The sequence below is a fragment of the Capra hircus genome, chromosome 5 (genome assembly GCF_001704415.2).
Source record: "Capra hircus breed San Clemente chromosome 5, ASM170441v1, whole genome shotgun sequence".
Taxonomy (NCBI): Eukaryota; Metazoa; Chordata; class Mammalia; order Artiodactyla; family Bovidae; genus Capra; species Capra hircus.
In genome coordinates, this window is record NC_030812.1 from 69,723,398 (window position 1) to 69,750,956 (window position 27,559).

The 27,559-nt window shown below is 44.0% G+C and overlaps 1 protein-coding gene across 1 annotated transcript in view; it reads right to left on the reverse strand.

The window, feature by feature from the left end:
- Positions 2,354-27,559, reverse strand: part of BPIFC (BPI fold containing family C) — a 44,877-nt gene continuing 19,671 nt past the window's right edge. The window contains exons 5-16 of the mRNA XM_005680586.3: positions 25,900-26,055; positions 25,711-25,774; positions 23,557-23,617; positions 21,106-21,197; positions 19,893-20,069; positions 18,689-18,742; positions 17,361-17,531; positions 16,651-16,718; positions 6,317-6,359; positions 4,620-4,683; positions 3,794-3,870; positions 2,354-2,944 (exon numbers count right to left, since the gene is read on the reverse strand). Coding sequence (XP_005680643.1) covers positions 2,825-2,944; positions 3,794-3,870; positions 4,620-4,683; positions 6,317-6,359; positions 16,651-16,718; positions 17,361-17,531; positions 18,689-18,742; positions 19,893-20,069; positions 21,106-21,197; positions 23,557-23,617; positions 25,711-25,774; positions 25,900-26,055 — 1,147 coding nt within the window. The 3' untranslated portion in view covers positions 2,354-2,824. The remainder of the gene's footprint in view (positions 2,945-3,793; positions 3,871-4,619; positions 4,684-6,316; positions 6,360-16,650; positions 16,719-17,360; positions 17,532-18,688; positions 18,743-19,892; positions 20,070-21,105; positions 21,198-23,556; positions 23,618-25,710; positions 25,775-25,899; positions 26,056-27,559) is intronic.

The window sequence follows — 27,559 nt, forward strand, 5'->3', positions numbered from 1 at the left end:
CTTTTCAGCATTGGACAGAGGAGCCTGGTAGGCTACAGTCCATCGGGTCCCAAGGAGCTGGACACGACTAAAGAGTCGGACACGACTGAGCGACTGAACTGAACTGAGCTGACTGAGCAACTTCACATTCACATTCAGCATTGAAAAACGCACTGAGTCTGGATCAGGTCCAGTTGTTCTATGGAATCATCTGCTTGGAGTTTCAGTTCAGTTCAGTCGCTCAGTCATGTCCGACTCTTTGCGACCCCATGGACTGCAGCACGCCAGAATTCCCTGTCATCACCAACTCCCGGAGCTTATTCAAATTCATGTCCATCCAGTCGGTGATGCCATCCAACCATCTCATCCTCTGTCGTCCCCTTCTTCTCCCACCTTCAATCATTCCCAGCATAAGGGTCTTTTCAAATGAGTCAGTTCTTCCCATTAGGTGACCAAAGTATTGGAGTTTCAGCTTCAGCATCAGTCCTTCCTTTTAAATATAAATTTATTTATTTTAATTGGAGGCTAATTACTTTACAATATTGTGTTGGTATTGCCGTACATCAACGTGAATCCGCCAGAGGTGTACACCTGTTCCCCGTCCTGAACCCCCCCTCCCACCCACCCCTCTGGGTCAGGACTGATTTCCTTTAGGATGAACTGGTTGGATCTCCTTGCAGCCCAAGGAACTCTCAAGAGTCTTCCCCAACACCACAGTTCAAAAGCATCAGTTATTTTGAGCTTGGGGTTTACACCCCACAAAAGCAGAGATATTACTTTGCCAGCAAAGATCAGTCTAGTCAAAGCTATGGTTTTTCCAGTAGTCATGTATGGATGTGAGAGTTGGACTATAAAGAAAGCTGAGCGCCGAAGAATTGATGCTTTTGAACTGTGGTGTTGGAGAAGACTCTTGAGAGTCCCTTGGACTGCAAGGAGAGCCAACCAGTCCATCCTAAAGGAGATCAGTCCTGGGTGTTCACTGGATGGACTGATGTTGAAACTGGAACTCTAATACTTTGGCCACCTGATGCGAAGAGCTGACTCATTTGAAAAGACCCTGATGCTGGGAAAGATTGAGGGTAGGAGGAGAAGGGGACGACAGAGGATGAGATGGTTGGATGGCATCACCGACTTGATGGACATGGGTTTGGGTGGACTCCGGGAGTTGGTGATGGACAGGGAGGCCTGGCATGCTGCAGTTCATGGGGTCGCAGAGTGGGACACAACTGAGTGACTGAACTGCACTGAACTGAGTGAGGGAGAAAGAGATGTCTGCAGGTGAGAAAGAGAAACATTTAAACAGATATCACAACGGAAATTTTGTAATGTTTCAAAACGAATTTGTGAACACAGTAAATACTTTCGTCAGAAAAGAGCAATCCGAAGAAGGAAACATGACAGTTTATCATTTATTCCAACAACTCTGACAAGGACATCTATTGAGGTCAGATGAGCAACACAAAGATGAATAAACGGCAGTTGTTGTGGATGTCTAGGGCTTCCCAGCCTATTCTTCTCTGATGACTAAGTACTCTATGAACGTGCTTTTATACACACTGCCTTTTCTTCACAGTAATAAGTGTGTTTTACTATTAAGTGTTTTCTATTTCCAATCCTACCTCATGTAAAGAACAGCAACGTTGGATTCAGAAAGGCTTGGGTTGAATTTTTACTGTTGCTGTTTACTAGCTTTGTATGATAAATATCTTTTTAATAATTTTTTTCCTTTTCTATAAAATGAGATAATAATTCTTCACAAGTGGTCGTGAAGATTAAACACTGGGTAAGCCCGCCAGTAAACAGCTGTCTTCCGTTCCCCCACTGGATTGTCAGCATCACAAAAGCAAAGTGTGGATTCTATTTAGTTCCCCTTTCCTCCTCTTCTGCCCCAATTTCACCCCATTGATTTGTTGCTCCAACAACATTAATCTATCTATGATTTATCTAGTACTCTGCATTGCCATTTCATTTCATTTGAGAGAGAAAACAGTCTAAAACTTAAAGTGATACAATTTGTAGAGTTTCCTGCAATCACTGTTTCTCTCCAGACACATCTAAAAGAGAACATATTCCCTTTTTAAATCAAGTTTTGAAATCTGTACAAGCTCAGTTTGTGGTAGTATTAAAAACACTAGGGAATTTCCCGATGGTCCAGTGGTTGGAACTCTGCATTTCCAAGAGGTCCCAGATTCCATCCCTCACTAAGGAACTAAGATCCCACAAGCCAGAAGGCAGTGCAGAGTGGGAGAGAAAAAAATAAAAACAAACAAACAAACAAAACACCCTTAAGGACACTACATTCTCTTCTTACCTGTCTTATTTTATTACAAAAAAATCAGGGACAAGAAACTTTGCAAATGAAAAGGCAAAATTTACTTTGATAGAAAACAACTTTAATTAAATACGGGGGACAGTAGCAGTAAATATAAAACATAAAATTCAGTATGCAAGGAGGAGGGAACCCTAGAGAGCTGAAGAGGCTGAAGGGACATCCGCTGACAACAGCTGATGCAAATCTGTATTTGAGACCTTCTCACAGACCTTAGAAGTAATACATACCTTGCTCTTGGCCACAGAATCTCACAGACACAGGAGCACACAACATGCACTCAAACGTGAACGCACATTCGAACATCTACCCCTCCACACGCATGGGGACACACACACAGCCTGATTTAACCCTTGCACCCCGTTTGCCTCCCTCTGTATTCCTGAGGCCTTGAAAAAGAAACCTTCCGGCGCTCCACAAGGGCTTCACAGTGCCAGTGCGCACTGCCTTCCGGCGCTGGGTTTATAGGAGCCGTGGGATTAAGGGCCATTTGCTTCCTGGAGTCTAAACAGGCAGTCATGGGGTTGGCTTCCCGCTCCACTGTCCACTTATCAGGTGCAGACCTTCCCAACCAAGGAAACCTGGCTGCTGCTTTGATGTTTTATACTTCAGGTCGGTGGAGATCAAAAGAAAACCCTGAAAAGGATGCAACAACGAGGACGACGTCAAACCTGGGGGTGTGCAGCCATAGGATGTCTGAGTCTGCCTGAGGGGTGAGGGGGACGGGGCTTCTTTCCCGGGTCCTACTATATCATGCCCTCGTCTACCCCACCTCCTTGTCAATGCCTCAGACAGAGGAACCGGCTATTTTGGATTCTTGTCACCTTGTGCGACTTCAGCAATTCTAGAAGGGGACATGGGGAGGGAATAGGGGGTGCAGAGTAGTACATAGGATTGGAGAATTCTGTCAGTATCTTACATCTACCTCCCCAAACGAAAAAGCCCCAGAAGGGAAGAAATAAGGTATTCTGAAGTTTGTGAATAATGATTTACAGCAGATCCCTGAACCCAGAGGAGTGTCTTTGGTTCAGTCCAAAGTTTGCTCACTAGGGGACTCAGAAGAGCCAATCTGGTCTCGAATATGCCCTTTCCAGCTACACAAACCTTTTCACCTCTCTGAGTCTTCCTGCCCTCATCGATAAAATGGGATTCACAGTCCCAGCCTTACAGCATATCTTGTGGAACAAATGAAAGAAAGGGCACTAGTGCATCTTCTTGTACTGTGGTGTGGATAAACTTGGCTTCAGAGGGAGATCAGATTTGGTCTGATGCGGTTTTTTTTTTTTTTCTGGTGTGATTTTTAAACTCAGGTTTAAGGGGTTTTCATTATTTAAGAGATATTTAAGAGCTAAATATCTCGTTTATAAAATTCCTTGGGCTGGGAAAAAACAAAGCAGAACAAAATAAAACAAAAAGTGAGCAAAATAGGAAGAGGTGCATTCTACGATGAAAAGAAACGGGGCAATTAATATTGATAATTCTTACCTCAAGAACTTCAATATCTGAATTGACGAGTGAGATTTTGTGTGGGTTGGGTAGAGGAAATCCTTGCTGTAATTTTGCTAAAATACAGAATAAGATGTGAAATAATTGGGCACCGGCATGGAAGATTTGGTAAACTTTTTAGTAAGAGACTAACAAAAAACTTTTTGATAATTTATCCTTCCACTGTTCCTGGTTCTGTGCCTTCAATTCCCTCTGATATATCCCTAGTATTTTCCTGAAAGAATGGTTAATTAATCTGTGCTTAATAAAAATGTACTTGCAACTATGTGTATCTGGATGGCAGAAAAAAAAGATAGCAACTCATCCAACTTGTATTTTGAAAATACCTTAATCAGTGGGTCCTGAGAATATTTTGATTTCCAATACAAAACATATTTTAACCAAGCCGCAGTCAAGATGCTACTGTTTGTGAACAATTGCAGTGTAGGTCTGGGATTGTCATTCCACTGTCTATTCCAGTGGTGATCTTTGCATAAGAACCACAGAGACACCCTCAAAGAGAGCTTCATCTCATTTCTGGCTGACCCAAAGGAGACTCTAGACTGCCCAAGGAGAAGAGTTTTAATTTCCTTAGCTCAACCAGAGTTAGCGGTTCTTGCTTGCAAGTAGGGTTGCTAACAAGGCTTGAAGCTGGAATATTTAATTTCAAAGCCGTATAGTTGATGGTATCAACTCTGTCAATTCTGGCCCTGGCCTGGATTCATAATAACACATTAGCAAGTACAAGCTTCAGGATGGAAAGTCCCGGACAATCCCCAATATGTAACCAGTGTCCGAGTTACATTGTTTCCCCAGACTCCCTTACCGTTGGCTAGTGGGAGGACTCCAAAGTGGAGAATGGAGGACAGAATATTCTCAAACCTCAAGACCTAAAATGAAAGGGGAAACTGGATCAGGTGCTAAATGAGGGTATTTTGAAAGTACGATGCCTGGTTTGGACATGCACTCCCCCAGACCTTATCAGAATGGGCAGCAATAATCAACATTCCCCACAGACGTATTCTAGGTTTCCAGACACGGAAACCTATTTTGTGGAAAACCATTTTTGTAGGGTTTCCTAATTTTTGTTCCTCGTTGAAGATGGGCATTTTTGCCTCTCTACACTGGATCATGGTGACAAAAATGCAGAGGGGCCACACAATGGCAGCAAATGTGGCAGCTTAGATATCAAGTAAGACAATCTAGAATGGCTAATAGATATTCTAGTTAGTGGTCTTTCATTAATTTATTAGGAATTCCCGTCACAGGAGTTTCCCTATGTTATGCTCTATAGTCAATGGCACCACCAGAACATGCAATTTATCTTTAATAAACTAAGTAGTTGTATAATCTTAGCAAAATGCTTCCCTCGTAGCTCAGTTGGTAAAGATCCTCCTGCAATGCAGGAGACCTTGGTTCTATTCCTGGGTTGGGAAGATCCCCTGGAGAAGGGAAAGACTATCCACTCCAGTATTCTGGCCTGGAGAATTCCATATACTGTATAGTCCATGGAGTCGCAAAGAGCTGGACATGACTGAACGACTTTCACTTTAGCAAACTGCTGGTTCCTGGGAAGACTCAGGTATTAAAAACAAACAGACTATGATGAACTTCAGTTCATTTAATGAATGTTTTTTAAGCATCCTATATGCTTAGCAATAGTAAGAACCTTTTTGCAGCTTAGCAAGGATGGCTCTGAAGCAGACTTCCTAGGTATATCTCTTGTTTTGACCACCTTACTGTGTGATGCTGGGGAAGTTCCTTAACCTCTCTGTGCCTCAATTTCCTCAACCATAAAGTGAAGATAATAATACTAATCCCTTGGGGTTTTACCAGGATTAAACAAGTTAATATTATGTAAAGTTCCCTATATACACCATTGTCATTTTTTTCAGAGATGTCTACAAACATTGCTAAATGCTCCTGAAGGGGAAAATTGACCCTAACTGAGAACCATTTCTCTATAACATAAGTGACATGTAGAGACAAGGTAGAGACATAAATTGGTGATTTGGCTGATCTTCCTGAAGCTTGGGGCAGAGGGTTTCCAAGTTGTATGTTGGGACGAGCTCTTCCAATTAGGAGGTCACCAAGCTAGACCCCTCCAAAGAGGCATCTACACAACCAACCTTAACTTAATTTTAGGAGATGGGTAGAAAACCTTTGAAGAACAAACTGAATCATGCCTAACAATTCATTTAGGGCATCATCCTTTGGTGGTCTGAATCGTAAACTCTAGGGGATTATTTTATCCAAAAAAATGACATGTTCCTGAAAATGTCTGTTCCCTCCCCTAGCATTACATAGTCTTAACAATCTTTTGAATTCTTTTAAAAGTCTTTTTGAATATATACAAGGGAATTCCTCTCTTGCTTAATGGTTAATGGGCTTGGTGGATGTGTAGCTACATAAAGAATTTTAAAATCAAAGCCTACACTAAGAGGCAAAGAAAACAATTATCCAGCTACTATATAGATTTCTCCTTTTTCCCTAGGTGGGAACTTGGAGAGCACTGATTCTTACCTCAATATTGCTGCGATTGGACTCTGGCAAAGAAAGGCGGAATCTGAAAATGAAACAAAACAACAAAAAGCAATAGGAACAAGTTCAATGAGGGAAGGCTTAAGAACAACCACATCAGTAGAAAGAAACAGAGATAAAAAGAAACAATTTTTTCCGTTCAATAAATTATTACTTAAAAGCCACACAAACTTGTGAGAACATCGAGTTCTAGTACATCTTCCCCCCTTATTTGCTGCTGAAGAAGCAGGGCAGGAAAAAAGGGAAACAAGATGGGTTGCCCAAGTGCATTCGCTGTAAGGGACTTACTGTTGCCAACTTGAAACACAGAACACTTTTGTTTTGGCTGAGATCTGTAGTGTTTGACATCTTAGTCCTCCTACCAGGAACCAGACCAGGCCCTGGCAGTGATAGTAACCAGCCCTAACCGTTGGGCCACCAGGGAATTTCCCAGAACATTCTCAACAAGCAGTCTTTAAGTCTTCTTGCCCTAAACTCAACCTTGTAACTTCCCCAAGTTAGACTGGCCCCTTATTAATAAATATGACAATGACAGTGATGATGAGAGTGGTGGTGACATGGACTCTTCTAGAAGCTATATAAACATTTAAAATGCAATCTTCCCAATGACTCTGTGAGTGATGCTACTATTACTGCCCCTTTGGCACACAAGAAAACTGATGATCAAGGAGTTCACAAACAACATCTAAGTGTCTCCCTATCTATGCCCCTCTTCAATAAGGTGTGGCCACTTTACTCAGCTGTGCCTCTCCCAAGAATGTTTCTGCTGTAACATTTAAGGACTAAATGTGCATGGAAGAGGTAAGTTTGCTTATTATCAGCCAATATCATGTGAGTATGAATTAGGCTTTGAGGTTTCTTTATAGTGACAGCTAAGAGCAAAAACTAGAAAGACTGTTAATTCTGACAAGGATCAGAAATGGTACCAGAGGGAACTTTTCAGATATAGTGTTTCCATCTCAAGGGGTGCAGGTTCAGTCCCTGGTTGAGAAATTAAGATCCCACATCCCCTGAAGTGCGGCCAAAAAAAGAAATTAAAAAAAAAAAAAAGAAAAGAGATGATATCAGAGGCCCTGTGGCTCAGATTGATCTTACTAGAAAGTGAAGACCAGAATTTTTAGGGCATCCTTGAAGGAAGTAAGCTGAGCAGTTGAACATCACTTTAAGATACTGCTGGGGAAATGTGAGGTGGATGCTTCCCCCTGGTCAACCTGCTTATGAGGAACAGTCTAGGGCAGTCTAGAAATTCGGCCTACACGAGAGAGGAACACACTTGTGAGTCTCCTTTCTGTTCTTCCATGACATCCCCAAACCATGAGTGGTTACCATCTGAGGTTCCTACAAACCAGCTGTCCTCTTCTTGGGCACGCGTGCTCAGTTGCTAAGTTGTGTCCGACTCTTCTGAGACCCTGTGGACTGTAGCTCACCAGGCTCCTCTGTCCGTGGGATTATCCCAGCAAAAATACTGGAACCAGTTGCCATTTCCTACTCCGGGGGATCTTCTCAACCCAGGGATGGGACGCGTGTGTCTACTGTGTCTCCTGAGTTGGCAGGCGGATTCTTCACCACTGGGCCACCTGGGATTACTTCTGTTTCCTAGTTCTCAATTTACCCTGCTAGTTTGAAGTGAAGTGAAGTCTCTCAGTCGTGTTTGACTCTTTGCAACCCCATGGATTGTAGCCTACCAGGCTTTTCAGTCTATGGGATTTTCCAGGCAAGAGTACTGGAGTGGGTTGCCATTTAATGGACAAGTCTCATTAACTAAACTCTTCCTGTCCTGGCTCTGAAAAACACAAAAGCTCAACTCAGACCACTAGGTGGCAACCAACTTCACTCCTTTGACCTTGTATTCTCCACTTGGCCCCTAACCTGTTACTTCAAGCCCTGCTGTGCTGGGCTGTGTATATTCGCTCAGTCATGTCTGACTCTTTTCGACCCCATGGACTGTAACCCGCCAGGCTCCTCAGTCCATGAGGATTCTCCAGGCAGGAATACTGGAGCGAGTTGCTATACCCTCCTCCAGGGGATCTTCCCAACCCAGGAACTGAGCCCAGGTCTCCAGCATTGCTGACAGATTTTTTTACAGTCTGAGGCACCAGGGAAGCCCTAAAGTCCTGCTACTAGCAGCTAATTTTTATTAGAGAAACACAGAGTAGCTGGAGAGAAAGGGAGCTCAAATAGTTCCATGTTTCAGGCATATAAAAGTATAACCTATTTTATTTAATTTTGGCTATGCCACATGGCATGCAGGATCTTAGTCCCCCCCAAGAGGGACTGAACTTGCATCCCCTGTATTGGAAACGTGGAGTCTTAACCACTAGACTTGATAGTCCAGGTAAAGCCTATTTTTAAGGGTTTGGGGGCTTCCATGGCTGTCTGGTGGTTGACTCCACTCTGTCACTGTAGGGGGTGCGGGTTTGAACCCTGCTCAGGGAACTAAGATCCTGCGTGCCACATGGCAGAAAGAAAGAAGAGAAGAGAAAAAGAAAGGAACGTTTTGGAGAAGGTTTATTGCTCTGATCGAAAACCAGAGCTAAACTGCAAATTTTAAAACACAGCAAAAGAAAAATTTTCTTCATACTCTGAGTTAATGTAGCAAGTGTGGCATGCTGAAGGCCAAGTGGACCAAAGCGCAGACACTCGCAATGCCTTTCCTGCAACCCTGTGGCCATGGCAGACGTTGACAATGAATCCCTGCACGCAGTCCCTATAATAATTGCTTCTCGCTTTGCCCTCTGACTATAAGCTCCCTGTGGGTTGAGATCCAGTCTTAATTCCCTTTGTGTTCCTAGGACTGAGTACAGAGCGTGACATATATCACACATAGTTTTCCCTCGTTCACTCATTGACTCTTCTAGCAGAAATCTATTGAATACCTAGTAAATGTCAGCCCTGGAACTGGGACCAGAGATAGAAATGTGAGTAAAAATCAAACACAGTCACTATCCCATGTAGTTTGCAGCCCAGTGGGAAGGCAGACGTTAACCAAACAATCACACTGATGAAGGCTTAATTAAAGGTTAGACAAAAACTCTGAAGGAAAGAAATGCGTTCATTGAGGTAAATGACAAAAGAACCTGATCTAACTTGGTGGATGCAGTAAGGTTTCCAAGGAAGGGCTGTGTCTTAGAGTTGACATAAGAAGGATGAGCAGGATTAAAAAGGCAAAATGGAGAAGGAAGGGGGAAGGGGTCTGGGCAGAGGTTGCAAAGGTCTGCGTAGAGAGAACAGAAAGCTAGGGAGACAGCCGCAGTATGATGCTAGACAGACAGACTGTGGCTGGCTGTCTGACCAGGCTAGACCACTCAGGCCATGTTAGAAATTTCATGTTTATCTGGAAAGGAATCTATGGAAGGTTTCTAAGGAGGGGCAGGGGATGTCAGTGCTCTGTAAAGACCACTCTAGTTGCACACAGAGAAAAGATTGGCAGCGTGAGGATCCCAGGTGCTTCTTCTATGCTCAGTAATGTGCTAGGCAATGTGAAGAATTTTATTGATATCTGTATTTTTGAGGGATGGGGAGAAGCTGTGTGTGCAGAAAACAATTATAGGATATTACAAAACAACTTGTATTCAGGTGCTGTTTTATGGGTTTGCACACTACTTGTTGCAGGAATTCTGGGAAGGTGCGAAAAGCTGATAAGACCAGAGTGGATTGTGTGTGTGTGTGTGTGTGTGTGTATGTGTGTGTGTGTGTGTGTGTATGTGTGTGTGTGTGTGTGTATAATATGGGAGGAAAATAAACTGTCCTTTGAGAGAAGCACTCTGTATACTACCACGTACAAGCACCTGTTGCTTAGCACCCAGTACTGTAATTGCTTGTTAATCTGAGTATTCCCCTCACTAAGCTGAGGACACAGAAGGTAGAAACTATTGTTTTTCTCTCAACTCTCTGTATCAAGAACAGGGCAGAACATATACTTGGTGCTCTATAAATTCTTACTGAGTGTATGTATGGATAAATGAGCAGATAAAAGATGGATGGGAAAGTGTATATTTCAGGGTCCCCAACCCCTGGGCCATGGACTGGTACTTGTTAGGAACTGGGTTGCACAGCAGGAGGTCAGCCACGGGTGGGCAATCAATGCCGTTTGTTCCCCATTGCTCCCCACTGCTGGCAATACTGCCTGAATCATCTCTCCCCATCCCTCCACCCCCACCCTGGTCCATGGAAAAATTTTGTCTTACACAAAATCGGTCCGTGGTGCCAAAAAGGTTGGGGACCACTGGTCTGATGGACTGAGGTCACCTTGAGGGTGAGGCAGCTGGAGCAGCATGTTCACTTTAGGGAGGGAAGACAGGCTGGTTTGAAAGGTAGGACCAGATGCTGAAGATCTTGAAAACCCTAGGCTGTGGATTTAATCCAATGATGAACACTTTTGAGGGGAGGCATATGTTGAGCCTCCTCCAGAAGTAAAGGATTCTCTCTCTGAGGAAAAGTTTCCCAGTATTTTAACTCCATTGCCTTCTGCAGTCTAGAAATCTGCCCTCCCACCAATGAGACTGGGAGAAAGGGAAGAAGTCATTGGGGGTTGCTTCTCCAAGAGGGGCTCCCACTGTGGCCTTCCTTTCCCCTGGCCTCACCCTCAGTGGGAGGGTGGAGACGGAAATCAGCCCGGTTGCCAAGCCTGAGCTCTGCTGGCCTGTCCGAGCACCGTTCCAACAGAAACTGAATCCATTCTTCCCAGACCTGTTTTCCTTTCTGTTTCTCACCAGATGGCTCACGCTGGGAAATGTTTATCTGCACAACTGTGAGAAGTCTAGTTGGGTGTGGTACTATCTGCTTGTAGGCAGCTATATTTGCATTCTCTGATGGTGCTGCGTGGGAGAGGTAGTAGGGCAACTGTGTGTGTGTGTGTGTGTGTGTGTGTGTGTACGCATATGCATGCACACGCACCTGTGTGTATGGTAGTGGGGTGGGGTGCAGTTTGGGAGCATCCAAATTCTTGATTATGGGAATGTCAAAAAAATGTTCCAAACCCTAAATGGTTGAGCAGTCATGTGCACTGGATTGCCTTGAGCTTTACACGTGATTAAGAAAAAGGGTTAGAATTAAGTGATCTGTATGAAGGCCAAAAAAGGGAAAGTGTTGTTTAATTTAGTCTCTGAATTAGTCTCAAAAACACCTATTACATGACCAATCTGGATTGGAGTTACCTCCAAATAGAACTGTTTGAAAAAAAAAAAAAAAAGGCTCAAATGTAGAAAGAGCTGTAATCCTGAAGGCCAACTCTGCAGCTTTTAAGACCCTCCTGACTTGTCATGTCTCTTCGGACCAATTTTTCCCGTTTTATTTGGCCAAACTTTGATCCCAGAATGGGGAAAGAATAAAGCCCTACCACTAGTTACAACAAAGTTTCTTGAGCACTGATTATGTGCTGGGAGCTGTGCTTTTCACACATTCTCATCTCTACCAATGACTTCCCTGGTGGCTGAGACGGTAAAGCCTCTGTCTACAATGCGGGAGACCCGGGTTCGAGCCCTGGGTTGGGAAGATCCCCTGGAGAAGGAAATAGCAATCCACTCCAGTACTATTGCCTAGAAAATCCCATGGACAGAGGAGCCTGGCAGGCTGCAGTCTATGGGGTCCCAAAGAGTCGGACACAACTGAGTGACTTCACTTCACCAATACGACACTCTAAACAGGGGCTCTGTTATGCTGAGGAAGAAACTGATTCTTAGAGGGGTCAGTGGACTTGTACAAGGTCACAAGTCAGCAAATGACTGAGGCAGAATTCACAATGAGACACGCTTGACTCCAGAGCCTGTGCTTCTAATTGGACATATCAAAGAAGTCAAGTTTGTTACTAATACTCCAGCTTTCGCTTCTTTAGCTTCCCTTGGCCGAGTTTCATTTAATGCAATGAGAAAAGGGCTGTGAGCTTTTACCATTTTAGGACATGCAATGCCAGTGTCTTCTCTTTTTTTCTCTCAGTACTTAAAATTGAGAAAGGACTTGCTGCCTATTTCAGTTTAACCTGACTCCATGCTCTTGGTTTCCTCCTCCAGGCAAGGATATTTATTTTATAAGTTGAAGGTCTAAGTGTCATTTTCTAAGTCTTGACTATTAACCACATCGAATATAGTATAATGTAGCGAGTAAACAAACACGCATTGCTTTGAAGACTCACTCAGATTCAAATTCTAGCTCTGCCATTCAACAGCTCTGTGACTCATGTAAAAAACTATTAATAAACAGAAAGCTTGATTAAATAGAGTCAGGAAACCAGAAGGGGGAGCGCTCATACCCTGGAACAACAGAGAGTCCAATAGGAAGAAGGAAGCCTCCTCTTATTTTCTAGCAAGGATTCAGTTGAAGAAAAGTTATGGACTCTTTACTACAGCCCTCTTGACTTCCTTGTCCCCTCTGTAAAAGGGTTCTCCTTCCTTTGCCGTGTGGGGGCTTGTGCAAGTCTCTCCATGGTTATAGACCCCAAAATGCAATTCTCTGCTTGTCCCAAATTAAACCATGTTTGCTGGAGAAATATCTGGCAGTCCATTTATGTTGGTTAACATTTAGTTAATTGACCCATATAAACCATAAAATGGGGATAATAAGCTTCCTCTAGGATTAATGATTCAGTCTACAGACATGGTGCTGGGTTCTGGAGATATAGGCTGTGAGGTTTAAATAGTATATGTGTGGTGCTTGGCACAGGACCAGCAGATAGTAAAGGCTCAATAATGAAGAGTAGTTATAAATAATAGAGCAAAAGGCTATTTCTCTAGTAGCCATCACTGGGCAGGAGGCAGAGGAGTGAGGTATTTTCTGAATAAAACTCTTGAAATACTCTTGAATAATTGAATATTGCCTTCCCTTGACTGAAGCCAGCATCCAAGTTTTAAATTGCCATCTTTTTTTTTAAAGACACTTAACATGCACTTTACATTTATTAACTCACGTATTCCTTACAAGTCCTTAAAGTAGGTTTTACTACATCATTTTATAAAGGAGAAAATATAGGCCCAGAAACATTAGGAAACTTGCCTGAGATCCCACAGCTAATGATATCTGGGCTAGGACCTGAACCAGCTATTCTGAGCCTGTGATTTCACCTCCTCTCTAAACTCTCCACCTTGGATTCACCTGTGATTTCTACATCTTATATCTAGGGAGCCAGCCCTGAGCAGCTCCAGAGAGCCACCCTCAGGAGAGGATGGTTAGGAAGGCTATGTGTTCTGGGGGGATATGTTCAGAGGCCGTGTGTCCCCTGGTTCTTCTCAGGGGTGTTACACTGATCTCCGCCCTCTTTACATCTCCTCCTGCTGTGTCTCTATGATGTGTGTGTGTGCCTGAATGCTAAGTGGCTTCAGTTGTGTCTGACTCTTTGCAACCCTGCGGACTGTAGCCTGCCAGGCTCCTCTGTCCATGGGATTCTCCAGGCAAGAATACTGGAGTGGGTTGCCATGCCCTCCTCCAGGGGATCTTCCCCACCCAGGGCTCAAACCCACATCTCATATCTCCTGCATTGGGGCAGGCAGATTCTTTACTACAATGCCGCTTTTCCTAGTGCCGCCTGGGAAGCCCCTCTATGATGTCACCTAGCAAACCAGCTCCCCCTGCAAAGCCTCTCTCCCAGAGCCCAGGAGCAGAGGCGCGGGCGTGTGGGAGACAGGGTTACCACTCTTGCTGCCAAAGATTAAAGCGTTCTGTCAGCACAGCTCTGCTCCTTTGCAGCCTTGCTTCTGGGTCTGGCTGGACCCAAGCGATGCCAGGCCCACCAGCCTTGCCCCCAGTCTGTTCACTGCCTGAGGCTTGCTGTTGTACCACGGCAGGAACCACCCTCAGACTCAGTGCATGTGACCTGTGCAGTGCTCAGAAGGACTCTGTGCTCAGTTTAATGCCCTGCTGTCTCCATCTTGCAGTTCTTCAAGATTTTTGAACAGGGGGCTCTGCACTTTCATTTTGCACCAAGCCTCACAAATTATGTAGGTAGTGCTGTTCAGAGCCCACCAAGGCCTCAGGGTATGGGAAGCCAGCCCAGTGACCTGAATCTAAAGGAGGTCACAGGGGAGTTTGAGGAGACTTTGGGAAGGCAGGAGTCCTACTTTCAGATTTGTGTTTCCAAGGTCAAAGCAGACTTGTGGACCTCAGGAAGCTGGAGAATGAATTCAAACATTTCTTTGGATGATGTGAATTTAACAGGTTACCGTCAGTTTTCCTAATTATTCCTGGTGGCTCAGATGATAAAGAATCTGCATGCAATGCAGAAGACCAGGGTTCCATCCCTGGGTCAGGAAGATCCCTGGGAGAAGGGAATGGCTGAACACTCTAGTATTCTTGCCTGGAGAATTCCATAGACAGAGGTGCCTGGTGGGCTACAGTCCATGGGGTGGCAAAGAGTTGGACATGGCTGAGCGACAAACGCTTTCACTTTTCTGTAAATAAACATAATGCCCACTGTACCTGCAGTTTCTTACTGGTAGGAATGTTGGAGATGAGAGTCAGCAGGAAAGCACCTTGGTCTCTCTGCAACTCAAGGTCTTTGTTACCAGCTTGCCACAGCCTGAAGTCCTGTTCTTATTAAATCCTTCCTTCTCATCCTGCCAGGAAACCAGACCCTGGCTCAACGGTAAATATTATTTCTACCTTCTCAGAGCTTGCTGCCTCAGTTGGCAGCTTTGCCCCAGGGACCCTCCATCACTTCAGACTTCCAGCTCCCCTTTCTTCTCAGCCATCAGATGGAGGTCTCACCTGTACTCACAGTACTGTGACTCAGGCACACCAGCTTCCAAATTCTGTCCTTTCTCATGGCCTAGCTCAGATACTGCCAGCTCCTCACCTTCCATCCTTTTCCCCTCTCTCTTCCTGCTCTCTGGCTTCTACCCTTTCAACCATTAAAACTGCCATCTCAAAGATCACCCATCAGGGTTAAGAAATTCATCAGCCTTGATCTTCTAGAAACAGGGCTACATCATGACATCTGGAGCCTGAAGCCTTTGGGAGTTCTTCCTCCACAAAAAAACAAAAACAAACAAACAAAAATATTAAAACTGATCTTCGAAGACTGATGTGTTGTAAAGTCATGGTATAGTACAGTCTTGATTGAATTCATTTTAAATTTCTTATTTTAAAATATATTAAAACATTTTCATGAGTCCCTGAAGTTTCATAGGCTCTGGGCACCATGCCTATTAATGGAGAAATCAGTCCTTCTTTGAAAACCTGGGTAAAGTTGAGGAGAAAGCCCTCATGAAACCTTTTATCTCTGGGAAACCACACTCCTTTTTGCTTTTATCACTCCTTTTATTGGAAAAGCAACATAGTTATAAAAATTTTTTTTAAAAAACAGCTGACTCATAATCTCATATCCTAACACAATCCTTCATTTGTAATTCACTTTCTCGTCCAGATGGAAAGCTGTTTTACATGGTTGATTGTTGTGTTTATGCAGTTCTATATCCTGCTTATTTCATTTTGTATTATTTTCCTGAACATATTTTCCATGTTCCTACAATAGTCTTCTTAGCCATCAAGTTGACTTACGGTGATTGACTTTTCTCCTCTGTTGGTTTCCCAGTCTTTTTAGATTCTGATTTGTCTATTTTATTGCTTCCTCTTCCTCCTTTCATGGATTTAATCTGTGCCATCTGATTCTGTATATCCTCACTCCTAGGTTGTCTGGTTCATGACTTCCATGAGCTTTATAAGGGCTAAAGAGAATGGGCTTTGAAGATGATCCTTCCCAGTGGCAATTAGTGTTCAGTGATCTGTGTACATGATGTGCTCCAGCTCTTTCACACTGCATGGCTTGCATTTGAGAGCCAGCCAGGCCATGGGGCATGGTCTAGCTCAACTCTACACTCTAGTAATGGGATCTGAATGTTAGAGACTGAAGGTAACTCAGAGGTGATTCTTTATGACTTCATTATTTTACAGATAAGGCAGCTGAGGTTCAAAGAGGTTAAAAGACTTGATCATGGTTCTGGAACCAGGGAGCAGGGGTTTGAAACTTCATTCCTTGACCTCAAAGTTTCATTCTCTTTCTTCAATAGCATCTATTTTAACTTTGTTGAAAAGGAAATTCACTTTTTATTGCTATACTATTAGAATGAGAATTTACATTGTAGAATTAAACTTATGCTAATTTTGTTGCCAGATTTATCTGAATATTGTTTATTGGGAAGAAAAATAATTTATAATACAATTTTCAGTTAAGGCCATACTTTGAAATTATCTGGACTGTCACAGGAGAAATGCTCAATGGTTCATGTCTATTGGATGATAACTTCACTTGTGTTGTGAATATTCACTTGTCTCTTGGCCTGTTGATTCACTTGTTACTACTATCCAACAGTCATATCAACTGAGCTTACCTGTTCAGAGATAAAGAGCAGATCAGTCTTTGTCCCAGAATAGCCAGGGCAACATTGGTACTAGCAACCTGCAGAGAACAAAGGCACTCATTAGTAAGATGAGTGAATTTGTCCATTTTGGCCACAAATATCACTAGCCATAGCAGAAACATAAACTTCACTTTCATCTCAAAAAATATTAAAAAGAAACAGCTCTTGAAAATACTGCCTTGCAGGTAGGAAGACTAACTATAAAGACTTTCTGTTTGAAGATCTCCTTTAAGTTATTTTTCATTTTCTTCTAATCTCTCTTTTCCATGCATGTGTATGTGTGTGTGTGTATGTTTGTGAGTGTATGTATGTGTGTGTGTGTGTAGCATCGCACTTAGGTACATTGTTCAGTCATTTTCTCTCAGATTGCATTTGGCCTTCATCTACTCAAATAAACTTGAACTCCACACTGATAGACTTATTTTTTTAAAAAAGAAATTTGGTTATTAATGTAACTGAAGCAGAGGAAAGGGCACACAGCATGTGGGGAAGGGTTGGGAGCTATTGAATGAGAACTGGCCTCCATAACTTCCTCTACCTCAGTCTCAACCCAGCCCCCTCCCCTAATTGATGGAGCTCATCCCCTCCCTCCAAACACTCGGCAGAGCCTGCAGGTCAGTGGTCTACTGCACAGACAGGATTGATATCCATAGGCTGCCCTCCTGTCCCCGCAGACTTACAAAGTCCATGGAAACGATGGTTTCTGCAGTCGAGTTCTTGGGCTGGGTGAGTATCATGATGGAGGCAGGGATGTCCAGGGTGAAGTTACCTGGTAGTAAACTGATCACAGGAGGCTCTGTTGCCGTGACCTGTACCATGAAGGGCTGGGACAAGATGTAGAGTTCTGCAATCTGTCCACATTCAGGGAAAGAGACAGAGATCAGGAGTCATGAGATGAAGAGGAGATATCACAAATCTGGGGTGGCCTGTGGTGATTAATCTTACATCATCACAGTTAGAAAAAAGCTCTTTAATAATAATACCAATAACAACATAGCAATAAGAACAGCTGGCAGGTACTGAACACATACTGTGTGTCAGGCACATGTCAGGACTCTCAGTATTATTTCATTCAATCTCCACAAAATCTTTGTGAGGCAGGTTCCCATTTCACAGCTAAAGAGAGTGAGCCTGAGAGAGATTAAGCAATTTTCTCAAGGTTTCAGGCAGATAAATTGTAGAACTAGGGTTCAAGTCTAGGTCTATCTGACTTAAGATCCTTACTCTAAACCCAGGATGCTACACAAGCACCTCTGGGTCCTCCATGGCAAACCTCAGCCTTTCAATACACTGTGCCCAATACTCAGGTGCCATGCCACCATGATCTTAGTAGTTGCTTTGCTAAGGTTTCAAATGGGCTCCTGGTTGTTCGGATGGTAGAGAATCTGCCTGGAATGCGAGAGACCCAGGTTTGATCCCTGGGTCGGGAAGATCCCCTGGAGAAGGGAATGGCAGCCCACTCCAGTATTCTTGCCTGGAGAATTCCATGGACAGAGGAGCCTGGCAAGCTATAGCCCATAGGGTCGCAAAGAGTTGGATACGACCGAGTGGCTAACACTACTATTACTAAGGTCACAAATGTAAGCCCTGTTCCTTCCTTTCCCACTTCAACTAATTATTTCAAGTGTGGTGAAACTTACAAAAGGAGCAGAGGATTTATTCTGTGAACTTACAATGTCTTCACTAGAAACTTGCATTGTTCAGTTTGATATTTGATTAAAAGACAAAACTCTTGGGACTTCCCTGGTGGTCCAGTGGCTAAGACTCCATGCTCCCAATGTAGGGGGCCCAGGTTCAGTCCCAGATCAGGGAATGATATAGATCTCACATGCCACAGCTAAAGATCCCGCATGTGGCACTATAAATAAATAAGCACTTTTTAAAGGACTAAACCCTTAAGAAGGGAAATACGGATGCAAGCTTGAACCACAAAGGAATACAAAGTCTTCCAGAAGTAATTGCAGTGAAAGCAAATACACCATTAAGGAGCCAAGCCCTGAGCACTCACCCGGGTGAGCATGTTGCCAAGGGCTTGAGAGTTGTGAAGCAAATGGTTGGAAATCTGGAAAATGAAGAACATCGTGTCACTGGAAGGTTTATACCTGGCTTGTATTTTCAGGGAAAATGCAGCATTCTCTATAATTTTTATGAATCATGAAGCTGTTGCACCAGAAATGCCTAGTGTTTGAAGGTGATCTATCATTTCATAGCCCAACCACAGGAACTCAGAGGCCCACAGAAGTAAAGTGACTTGCCCTTAGGTCACACAGGAAGTTACATCGCTTTGCAAAGTACCTTTTAACCTTGGGAACACAGTGTACATCATATAGGTATGACCTAGATGTAAATGTTTTACAGTAGTTAACAAGAAGTCTTGTTTTATTGCCCTCATTTTCAGACATTACTGAGATAAACAATGCATAAGCAATTTATCTTCACAGATGAATGGTTTTCAAGTCTGAAACTAGAAATATCTCATTCTCAGCGGTGTCTGGGAGCTGGTGTTGCCACCAGCATTTTGAACATAAGATTTATAACTACATGTATAATTTGGACCTAGAGAATGGAAAGAGTCATAAGGGATGCTCAGTGAAAGCTGTTAGTTGACTGGCTGGAGAAAGTGTTCTCATTACAAAAAGGAGGGCATGACAAAGAGGATCAGTGAATATCTGTGCTATTCACTGATCATTGTAGATGTCAACTGTAATTACCAATAGGAGAAATCTTTATGTTGGCATAACACAAACAATAATAATAAACACGTATGGAGCATGTACTCTGTGTTAGGTATTGGCCTGAATACTTCACATATATTTAAAGCTCTTTAATGCCCAAAACAACCCTATGTGTAAGGATTTATTATTATTCCCAGTTTCCAAATGATGAAAATCTGGCATAGAGATGTGAGGTACATTGAAACTGCCAAAATTTCACGGGTATTCATCACAGGTAATAAGTAGTGAAGGGGGTTCTTAGTATTATTTAAGATCAATCTAGAAGAACATAAAAAGCTGAAACTGGCGGAACTGGAAAGCCAGCAACTCTCCAACTAATATCAACATTCATTCTGCAATCCCTTTATTCATCGTCCTGCTAGAAGTGATAGTGTCTACAAAGGCCCAGGAATAAGAACATAACAACCCCCGTAATGGGATACTTAAAATAAGATCAAATGTCGGTGTAGATTGTTATCATCCATTAACATTCCTCACCTCTTTTGTGGTGAGAGTGAAGCTGAAAGCCCCAGCTGTAAAATAAGCATAGGACGCAGACTTAAAGAAATATTTGGAGATCCCGACGTAGAGCATAGAGTCACTGCGTTCCGGGAGCACAAAAGGAACTGATGGGAAGGGGGGATATTGGAGACTTTTCAACGGGTAGAAAACGCCCTGTGGGGAAATAGAAAGACCAGTGTATTAGGGGACGACTCAGCTGTGCAGGATTAAAAGGAGGTGGACCCACTCAAGCCAGAATATGGAAAATCGCAGAAACTCAGTAGGGATGAGAAAACCATGAGTCCTCTGACTCCTTGACTACGGACTATGTTTCAATGCTTTGATGACTTCTTGAGCATATCTGAGCATGTCTTGTTCACCCTAGGATGTAATCTGGTGAGAATGTCCTTTTTGGTCCCCTTCTCAGAGAAAGGAAGGCAAGTGCCTGTATCTGGAGGGGACAGCTCTGGATAGTTCCCGAAGTGCCACATAGAGAATTAGAGATGTCAAACCTCTGATCTACAAAACCCATGACTTCTGAGCATCTGGGGCATCACAGACACAAAAGGACCCAGGACGCTACGTGGCTTAAAGAGTTTTTGTGACATTTTTAAATGCTGACCTCGTTAGCTATAGGTTGTTATTACAAAATGGTGTCTGTGTAACATTTAACTGATTTGAATGACTGAGTCCTTGAAACATAAGTCTGTATGCATTTAAAAAAACAATGATATTAACTTTGGAGCAAACTAAATGTAACCACAGTTACATTTTCTAGAATCAGCAAACACCATTATTATGTGCTATTGGCCCTGACCAAGATCAGCAGCCCTCAGTTAAATTCACTAAGCTGAGAGTTAGGAATAAGTAGAAGTATCAATATTTACAACATACCGATCTGTTGAGTTCTAATAAATGCAGACTATCTTACTTGCTGGCTCTTAGCCTCAAACCTTACTCCCAGAAGTAAAGACAACATGATACTTTTCTTGAAGAAGGCAGACATATGTTACTTAATCCAAGCAATCATTTACCAATCAAGAAAGTGTTCAAGAGTCTTTTAAAGGAACATAAACATGAGAGAATTCCTTGAAAGAAAATTAAATTATTGGAAGAGAACGTAGTTTTATTTCCTTCTGCATATAATGTTTGTTCCTCGAATATTGGCTGTTAATGGCCAAAATCAGAACTCTGATGATGACAAAATTACCTTCAAATTCAGGTCAAAGTAATTCTCAGTAATTTCTGGGGAACTGACTAGGGAATAATCCAGCAGAGTATAGTTGTCAATCTTTCTTAAAACTAAAAAAACAAAGAAAAAAGAAAATTTACATTCATACAGGTATAGTATAACCATGATTAATGTTTATCCAGAACAATATAATTCTGAACCTTCTGTTATTTAAAACAAAAATTAACTATTATCCTATTTCTTAAGTAACACTTGCTCACTGTTCAAAACTCAGGAAAAGTAGATAAATCAAAAGAAGAAAGTAAAAACTTCCATTTGTCACGTTGTCCTGAGAGAAACATCGATAAAATTCTGGCTGTTGTTCAGTCACTAAGTTGTGTCTTGACTTTTTGTGAACCCATGGATTGTAGCACCCTAGGCGTCCCTGTCCTTCACCATCTCCTGGAGTTTACTCAAATTCATGTCCATTGGTACACCAGATTTTCGTCCATATCCTTTTATACATGCTCCCAGAAGTGAAGAAATTTGCCCACAGCAAGCTAGGACATGGGACTCTTCCCCTGGTTCTTTCCTCATCTTTTCTACATCTTCTCACTCTTTCCCTACCTCGCCAATCTATTATTTTTTATTCTTCTATCTGCACCCATTCATCAGTCCATCTGTCCAGACACCATCTCCTTTCATCCCTTATTTATTAAACTACTATGAGTCAGGGGCACAGAGAAGAGTCAAAGTTCCTCCCCTCAAGGAACTCGAGGCGGAACAGGAAATTAACACAATGTAATAGGAGCAGACCTATAGCTGAGCTCCGGATGGTCCGACTGCAAACTGAGCCTCATAGTCTTCCTCACCTTGGCATCAGTAAGTCCACTTCTCCCAGTTTCCCAGGTGCCCAGCATAGACCCTGGGGCCATCCACCCCTGACTCTTTTCGTGACCCGCATTCAACGCGTCAGCCAGTACCACTGTCACTGCCCTCCAGGAACACCTGGAGCCTGAGCACCTCTCACCATCTTCCTCACTCCATCCAGGCGCCTCCCTTCCTTGCCCATATGGGTCACTGCAGTGATCTCTTAGGTGGTCCCCCTGCTTCCACCTTTGACCCTGTCCTACAATTAATAGAAGCCAGCGTGATCTTAAAATATAAGCCAGGACATGCAAGGTGCGACCAGGACTCTCCAACAACTTCTCATCTCAGACTAAGAGCCAGCCTTCGTGATGACCTATAGAGCTCTGAAGCTCTAACCATCTGCTTTTCCCTCTTTGCCCCTGTCTGCTGATACTTCCCCCTCGTTCCTTCTATTTCCAGTATGGTCTCCTCACAGTTCCTCCAAGGCACTCAGCATGCTCCCACAGGGGCCTTTGAGCTTGAGTTTTCCTCTGACTGGAAAGTCTTTCATCCAGATTTAGGAGCAGCTGCTCCCTACTTCATTCAGGTCCTTACTCTAATGCCACTTGTTCAGGGGTACCTTTCCCAGCCAGGCTATTTTAAACAACCCCACCCCCCCCCCCCCCGCCCCACCGCCAGCCAGTTCCTTCCCTGGTTTAGTTTTCCTCTTACCATTTATGGCAATGATACTGTAGATGTCACTAATTATCTTGCTGGCTGGCTGTCTCCTCTCACTAGCCCCACGAGGGCAGGTATTTCTGTCTTCTAGGCTTATTGCTGCATCTCCAGCACCAAGAATAGCACCCAGCCTATTCCAGGGGCTCAGCACATCACTGGGGGATGAGTGGATGGAGTGCAAAGAGATAGAAACACCCAAAGTATCATGCGAGCATTGAGGAGCTGGAACTATGCCTGAGCTGAGCCTTAAAAGATAAAGAGGAGGGAACAGGACAGGGAATGGCTGAGGGACAGGAAGCAGAAGGAGCTGTGCTTAGCACAGGTACTCAGTGAATATCTCTTAAGTGAATAAATGGATGAAGAGGAGAGAAGGCTTTTCTAGGCAGAGAGGACAGCAGGGTGGGAGGCAAGGGTGTGAGGCAGGAGAAGCAGTTTGATGGCTGGAACAGCTAGAGGAGAAGGATGAAGTCCAGAGAGGTGAGAAGAAGCCGGACCATGACAGGCAGGGCTTGTAGCCCATGAAAAGGGATTTGGACTTGATCCTGAAGGCAGCTATAGGAACTGCCAAAGGGATTAGAACCAGGGGTAACTGGTCAGGATGAGCATCCATCATTCTGAAGAGGATGGATTTAGTACCAGAGCTGGGATTCAAGCTCACGAGAGTTTAATCCTCTGCCTTGCATCTTGTCTCCCGAAGCCATCTCCTCCTGCGGTGAAGCTAGCTAACCAGCAGAAAAGAGCAGGCCCTACACACTCAGGTCAGTCCCCACATGCCCCTCCCTGCAGTGGCACTAGTTTGCAGGGGGGAAAGCAGACCGGAGAGCTGGAGCAAAGCCCACCTGGAGAGCACCTGAGTGCGGGGTGGGAGAAGAAGCACCCGGAAAAGACGGCTCTAGGACTCACCCTCCAGCATGCTGAGATTGGCATTCAGCGCCTCCACCTCACCTGTGATAATGGGACAGAGCTGGCCATAAAAGGGAAAAAAAAATGCAGGTTATCACATTGTACCGGACATCTCTGTTTCAGGGCCTAGACAGTGCCCACAAAGGCCTTTCAGTGAGAAGACCTTCTCCCTTTGGACTTTCCCTTAAAGGTTTCCCTTAAATGAGTTGATGTCCACAAGCCTCAAGTTCCTAATGAGTGGGTGGTGTGCCACTGAATGCTGGCTCATCTTCAGAGCAACTGGGACTACACCCAGCTTGCCCCATCAAAGAACGAGCTCTTGGCTTTCCTTCCCGCAGCACGACAGGAAGTGTGCCCAGTCCATGTGCTATGACACCTGGGGAACCTGCTGAGCCTTTCCTGACAGCAGGGATGCCCCTGCCTCTCACCTCCACTGTCAGGATGCCAAGCCCTGCCCCGGGAGAGTTAGAGCAGGGACTTGACTTCCTTGCTGGGCTGCTTTGAGAGCTCATTTGATCAGACATCTACTTAGATCAGAACCCCTTTTGGAATCAGAAAAGCAATCCTGAATCACTCCCAAGTGCATCTGTAGGAAGGAGGAAAAGTACCAAGGTGGGTGCCACGTGCTAGGCATGTGCTGAACACTCAGTGTGGGGGTTACGAGCAGAGGCTCAGGAGCCTGACTGCCTGGTGTTGGATGCCTTGGCAAGTTCCTTGTACTCCTTTGCCTCAGTCCCCCCATCTGCAACCTGTGGACGATAATAGCATCTGCTATGTCATAAGCATTCAATGAATGTTAGCGATTGTTAACCCCATTTTGTCTTCACTACAGTCCTGAGAGGCAGGCACTACTGTCCTTTATTTACAGATGGGAAAACTGAAGCTTAGAGAAGGTGAGCAAGTAGATCAGCAGGATTTGAAATCTGATCTGACATGGCTAGACCACTGTGGTCAGAGCACTCCTGTCCTTTTCCAGTAACACAGAGGGAACCCTAGAAGCAAAGCATCTGTGAGCTCTATGTCATATATAAACTCCAGGCAAGCTTAACTATCGGCTTCTTGTTGGAGGCCAAAAGACCATGACTTGTTTTGAAAGATGGATGAGCAAGGGTGGGGTCTCTTAAGGTGACAGCACTCTTTCCCAGCCTCTCTTTAATATGCACATTCGCTGGCACTCAGCAAATTTCAGGTCAGGATGGAGAAAGATAGGAAAGCTTCAGCATCCTTGGGCCAGCCGGGCAACCTTGTTGGACAAGCTGCCTAATGTTCCTGTGTGTCGATTTCCTCATCAACGTTCATTACGCACCTCCTGCCTTCTGAGCACTGAATTCAACACAAGGAGGATGGAGACAGCCAGACTCACCCTTGCCCCTCTTTTCCAGGGATGAATCTCCTTTCTCTTCCCTGTCCTCCTCACCCCTCTCCTTGTTTCTCCAGAAACATGTGAAGTGTTCAGGGAAGATACTGACAGGATTGGAAAGAGGGCTCACCACCAATTCCAGCTTTTCCTTCTTCAAATGCTGACTTCTGGAATCAGGAAGTCACCTTAACTTATACTATTTCACTTGGCTGGAAATATCCATTTTTTTCTCCCATTCCTTACCTATTCAAATCCTACCTGTAATTCAAGGCCAAGTTCAAGTCCTGCACCCTCCAAAAATATCAACAGGATCTATGTATTTAATTTTTCCATTTCTCTGAACCCCTTTGCTTCAATCTAAGGACAACATAGGTATGTACAAGATTCAAATTCTTATTCAGTTAGTTTCACAAGTCTGAACTGGGTTTTCCTAAACAGATGAGCTTATTCCTTTTTCATATCCCCAACAGACTCTAACCTAGTGCTGGGCATGCAGTAGGCACACAATAAACCAAATCTTTTTGACTGTTTCCCCACCCTGAGGTGAGGATTTGAGGGAAGGAGTGCCGTTTTACTTATCTCTATACCTCTAGCACCAAGCATAGTATTTGGCACATAGCAGGCACTTGAGAAACTATTAAGCTGCAAAGGGGAATGTTTGTGAAAGTGCCTTGGGGAGTGCTTAGCACACAGTTGGTGCTCAGGCAAGGTTTATTGACTTAGAGCTCATCAAAGCACGGTAGAACTGCTGCTGGCAGCATGTCACTGTGGCTGGATAATCTTTAAGGACTTACCATTTCATTTAATTTCTTTAAAATGGGTTTCTCCATGGGCTCAGCAAAGGAGTTGTATAGGACACTAGGAAAAAAAAATTTTTTTAAGGCTTATGCAGAATCATATCTGCCAGTTAATAACCACCCCTAGGAGCTGCCTGAGAATCCAGCCACAGCCTGGCCACTTCCCATCAGGGTTCCCTCACTCACCTGAGCTCTCCAGAAAATGAGACGTCGGCATGGCTCACTTGAGCATAGCAGTCTTGGAGCTTCAGGATCGGGTGACCAAAGTCATTTCGGGACAGGACAACTATACCAGTGAAATAGACCCCAGAGAGAAACAGGTCAGCTGCTCCTGTGTCTTGGCTATTGAGAGAAAAAGTGCAAGGTTACCCAAGCCTGGGCAAGGGTGGAGGTGGATCTTGTTCCTCTGAATCTACCCCCATAGGAGGGCTTACCCATAGGCTGTAAGCCCCAGGAGGGCAGGAACATCATCACCTCTGGATTCCTGGCACTTAACAACAGATAGGAGTAGAGCTGAATGGATATTTACTGAGTAAATGAAATAACAAATATGTGAATGGTGACAGCTCTAGGCACCTTGTTCGTATTTCATCCTGAGTGCTCTGGCCCCCATAGTGGTTGGGCATGTTTTAATATTAACCACAGTTCATATATGAAGCTTGTTTGGAGGGGTAAACATAGGGGTAAAGTGGCCACAGCTTATTTAGGACGGGCATCTAGATGGGAAGGCGACACTTGGATGTCATCTGTGAACTCCTTGATGGAGGTTCATCTCCAGGCCCCAGGATTTACCTTGTGGCTTGACACAGAATAAGCACTCAATCTATGGTTGATAAGTCAGCAAGGAAATGAATAATACATGAATCTCTGCTTCTTAGGAGGGAAAATGTCATTTTTCTACTGTCTATAAGACCAGAGTTCTTGAGAGGGAGATGAGTGGTATTCAGTACCATTCATAAACAGATGCAGTAGGCACTCAATAAATGGATGCTGAACGACCAAATGGGTGAACGAATGTGTTATCCTGAGGCATCAACCAAGGCAGACCTAAACATTACACTCAAGATAGTGACTTGCACATAGTAGGCAGTTTGTAAGTGTACCTTGAATCTGATCCTTTCTTTCTATAGAAGAGTGCAAAGGCCTTTTGGTAGAGGGAGAATTGGGCTCAAGATGACTACCCTCCTCCAACCTCCTTATGAGGTTGGAAGGCTTATTTCTAAGCAGTTGTCCTTATTGTTAGGGAAGCATGTTCAAAGACTAGCTCAAGGTCAGATGGTGATTCACTGGGACTCTGAAATGTTAAGCTCATGTCAATGCCTCTAACAGTCAGGGACTTCTAGCTCTTAGGAAATCTTAAATGGCACATTGATCAGTGGCTCTGCCACTGATGCTTTTCAGGCCCCTCTCCCTTGTCCCCAGAAAAGATATTCTGTTTTAAATCTCTCTTTGAAGAATGCACTTGAGAAAGACGGTTAATGTTAGGTAGTTCAGTTCAGTTCAGTTGCTCAGTCGTGTCCGACTCTTTGCGACCCCATGAATCACAGCACACCAGGCCTCCCTGTCCATCACCATCACCCGGAGTTCACTCAGACTCATGTCCATCGAGTCCATGATGCCATCCAGCCATCTCATCCTTGGTCGTCCCTTTCTCCTACTGCCCCCAATCCCTCCCAGCATCAGAGTCTTTTCCAATGAGTCAACTCTTCGCATGAGGTGGCCAAAGTACTGGAGTTTCAGCTTCAGCATCATTCCCTCTGAAGAAATCCCAGGGCTGACCTCCTTCAGAATGGACTGGTTGGATCTCCTTGCAGTCCGAGGGACTCTCAAGAGTCTTCTCCAACAC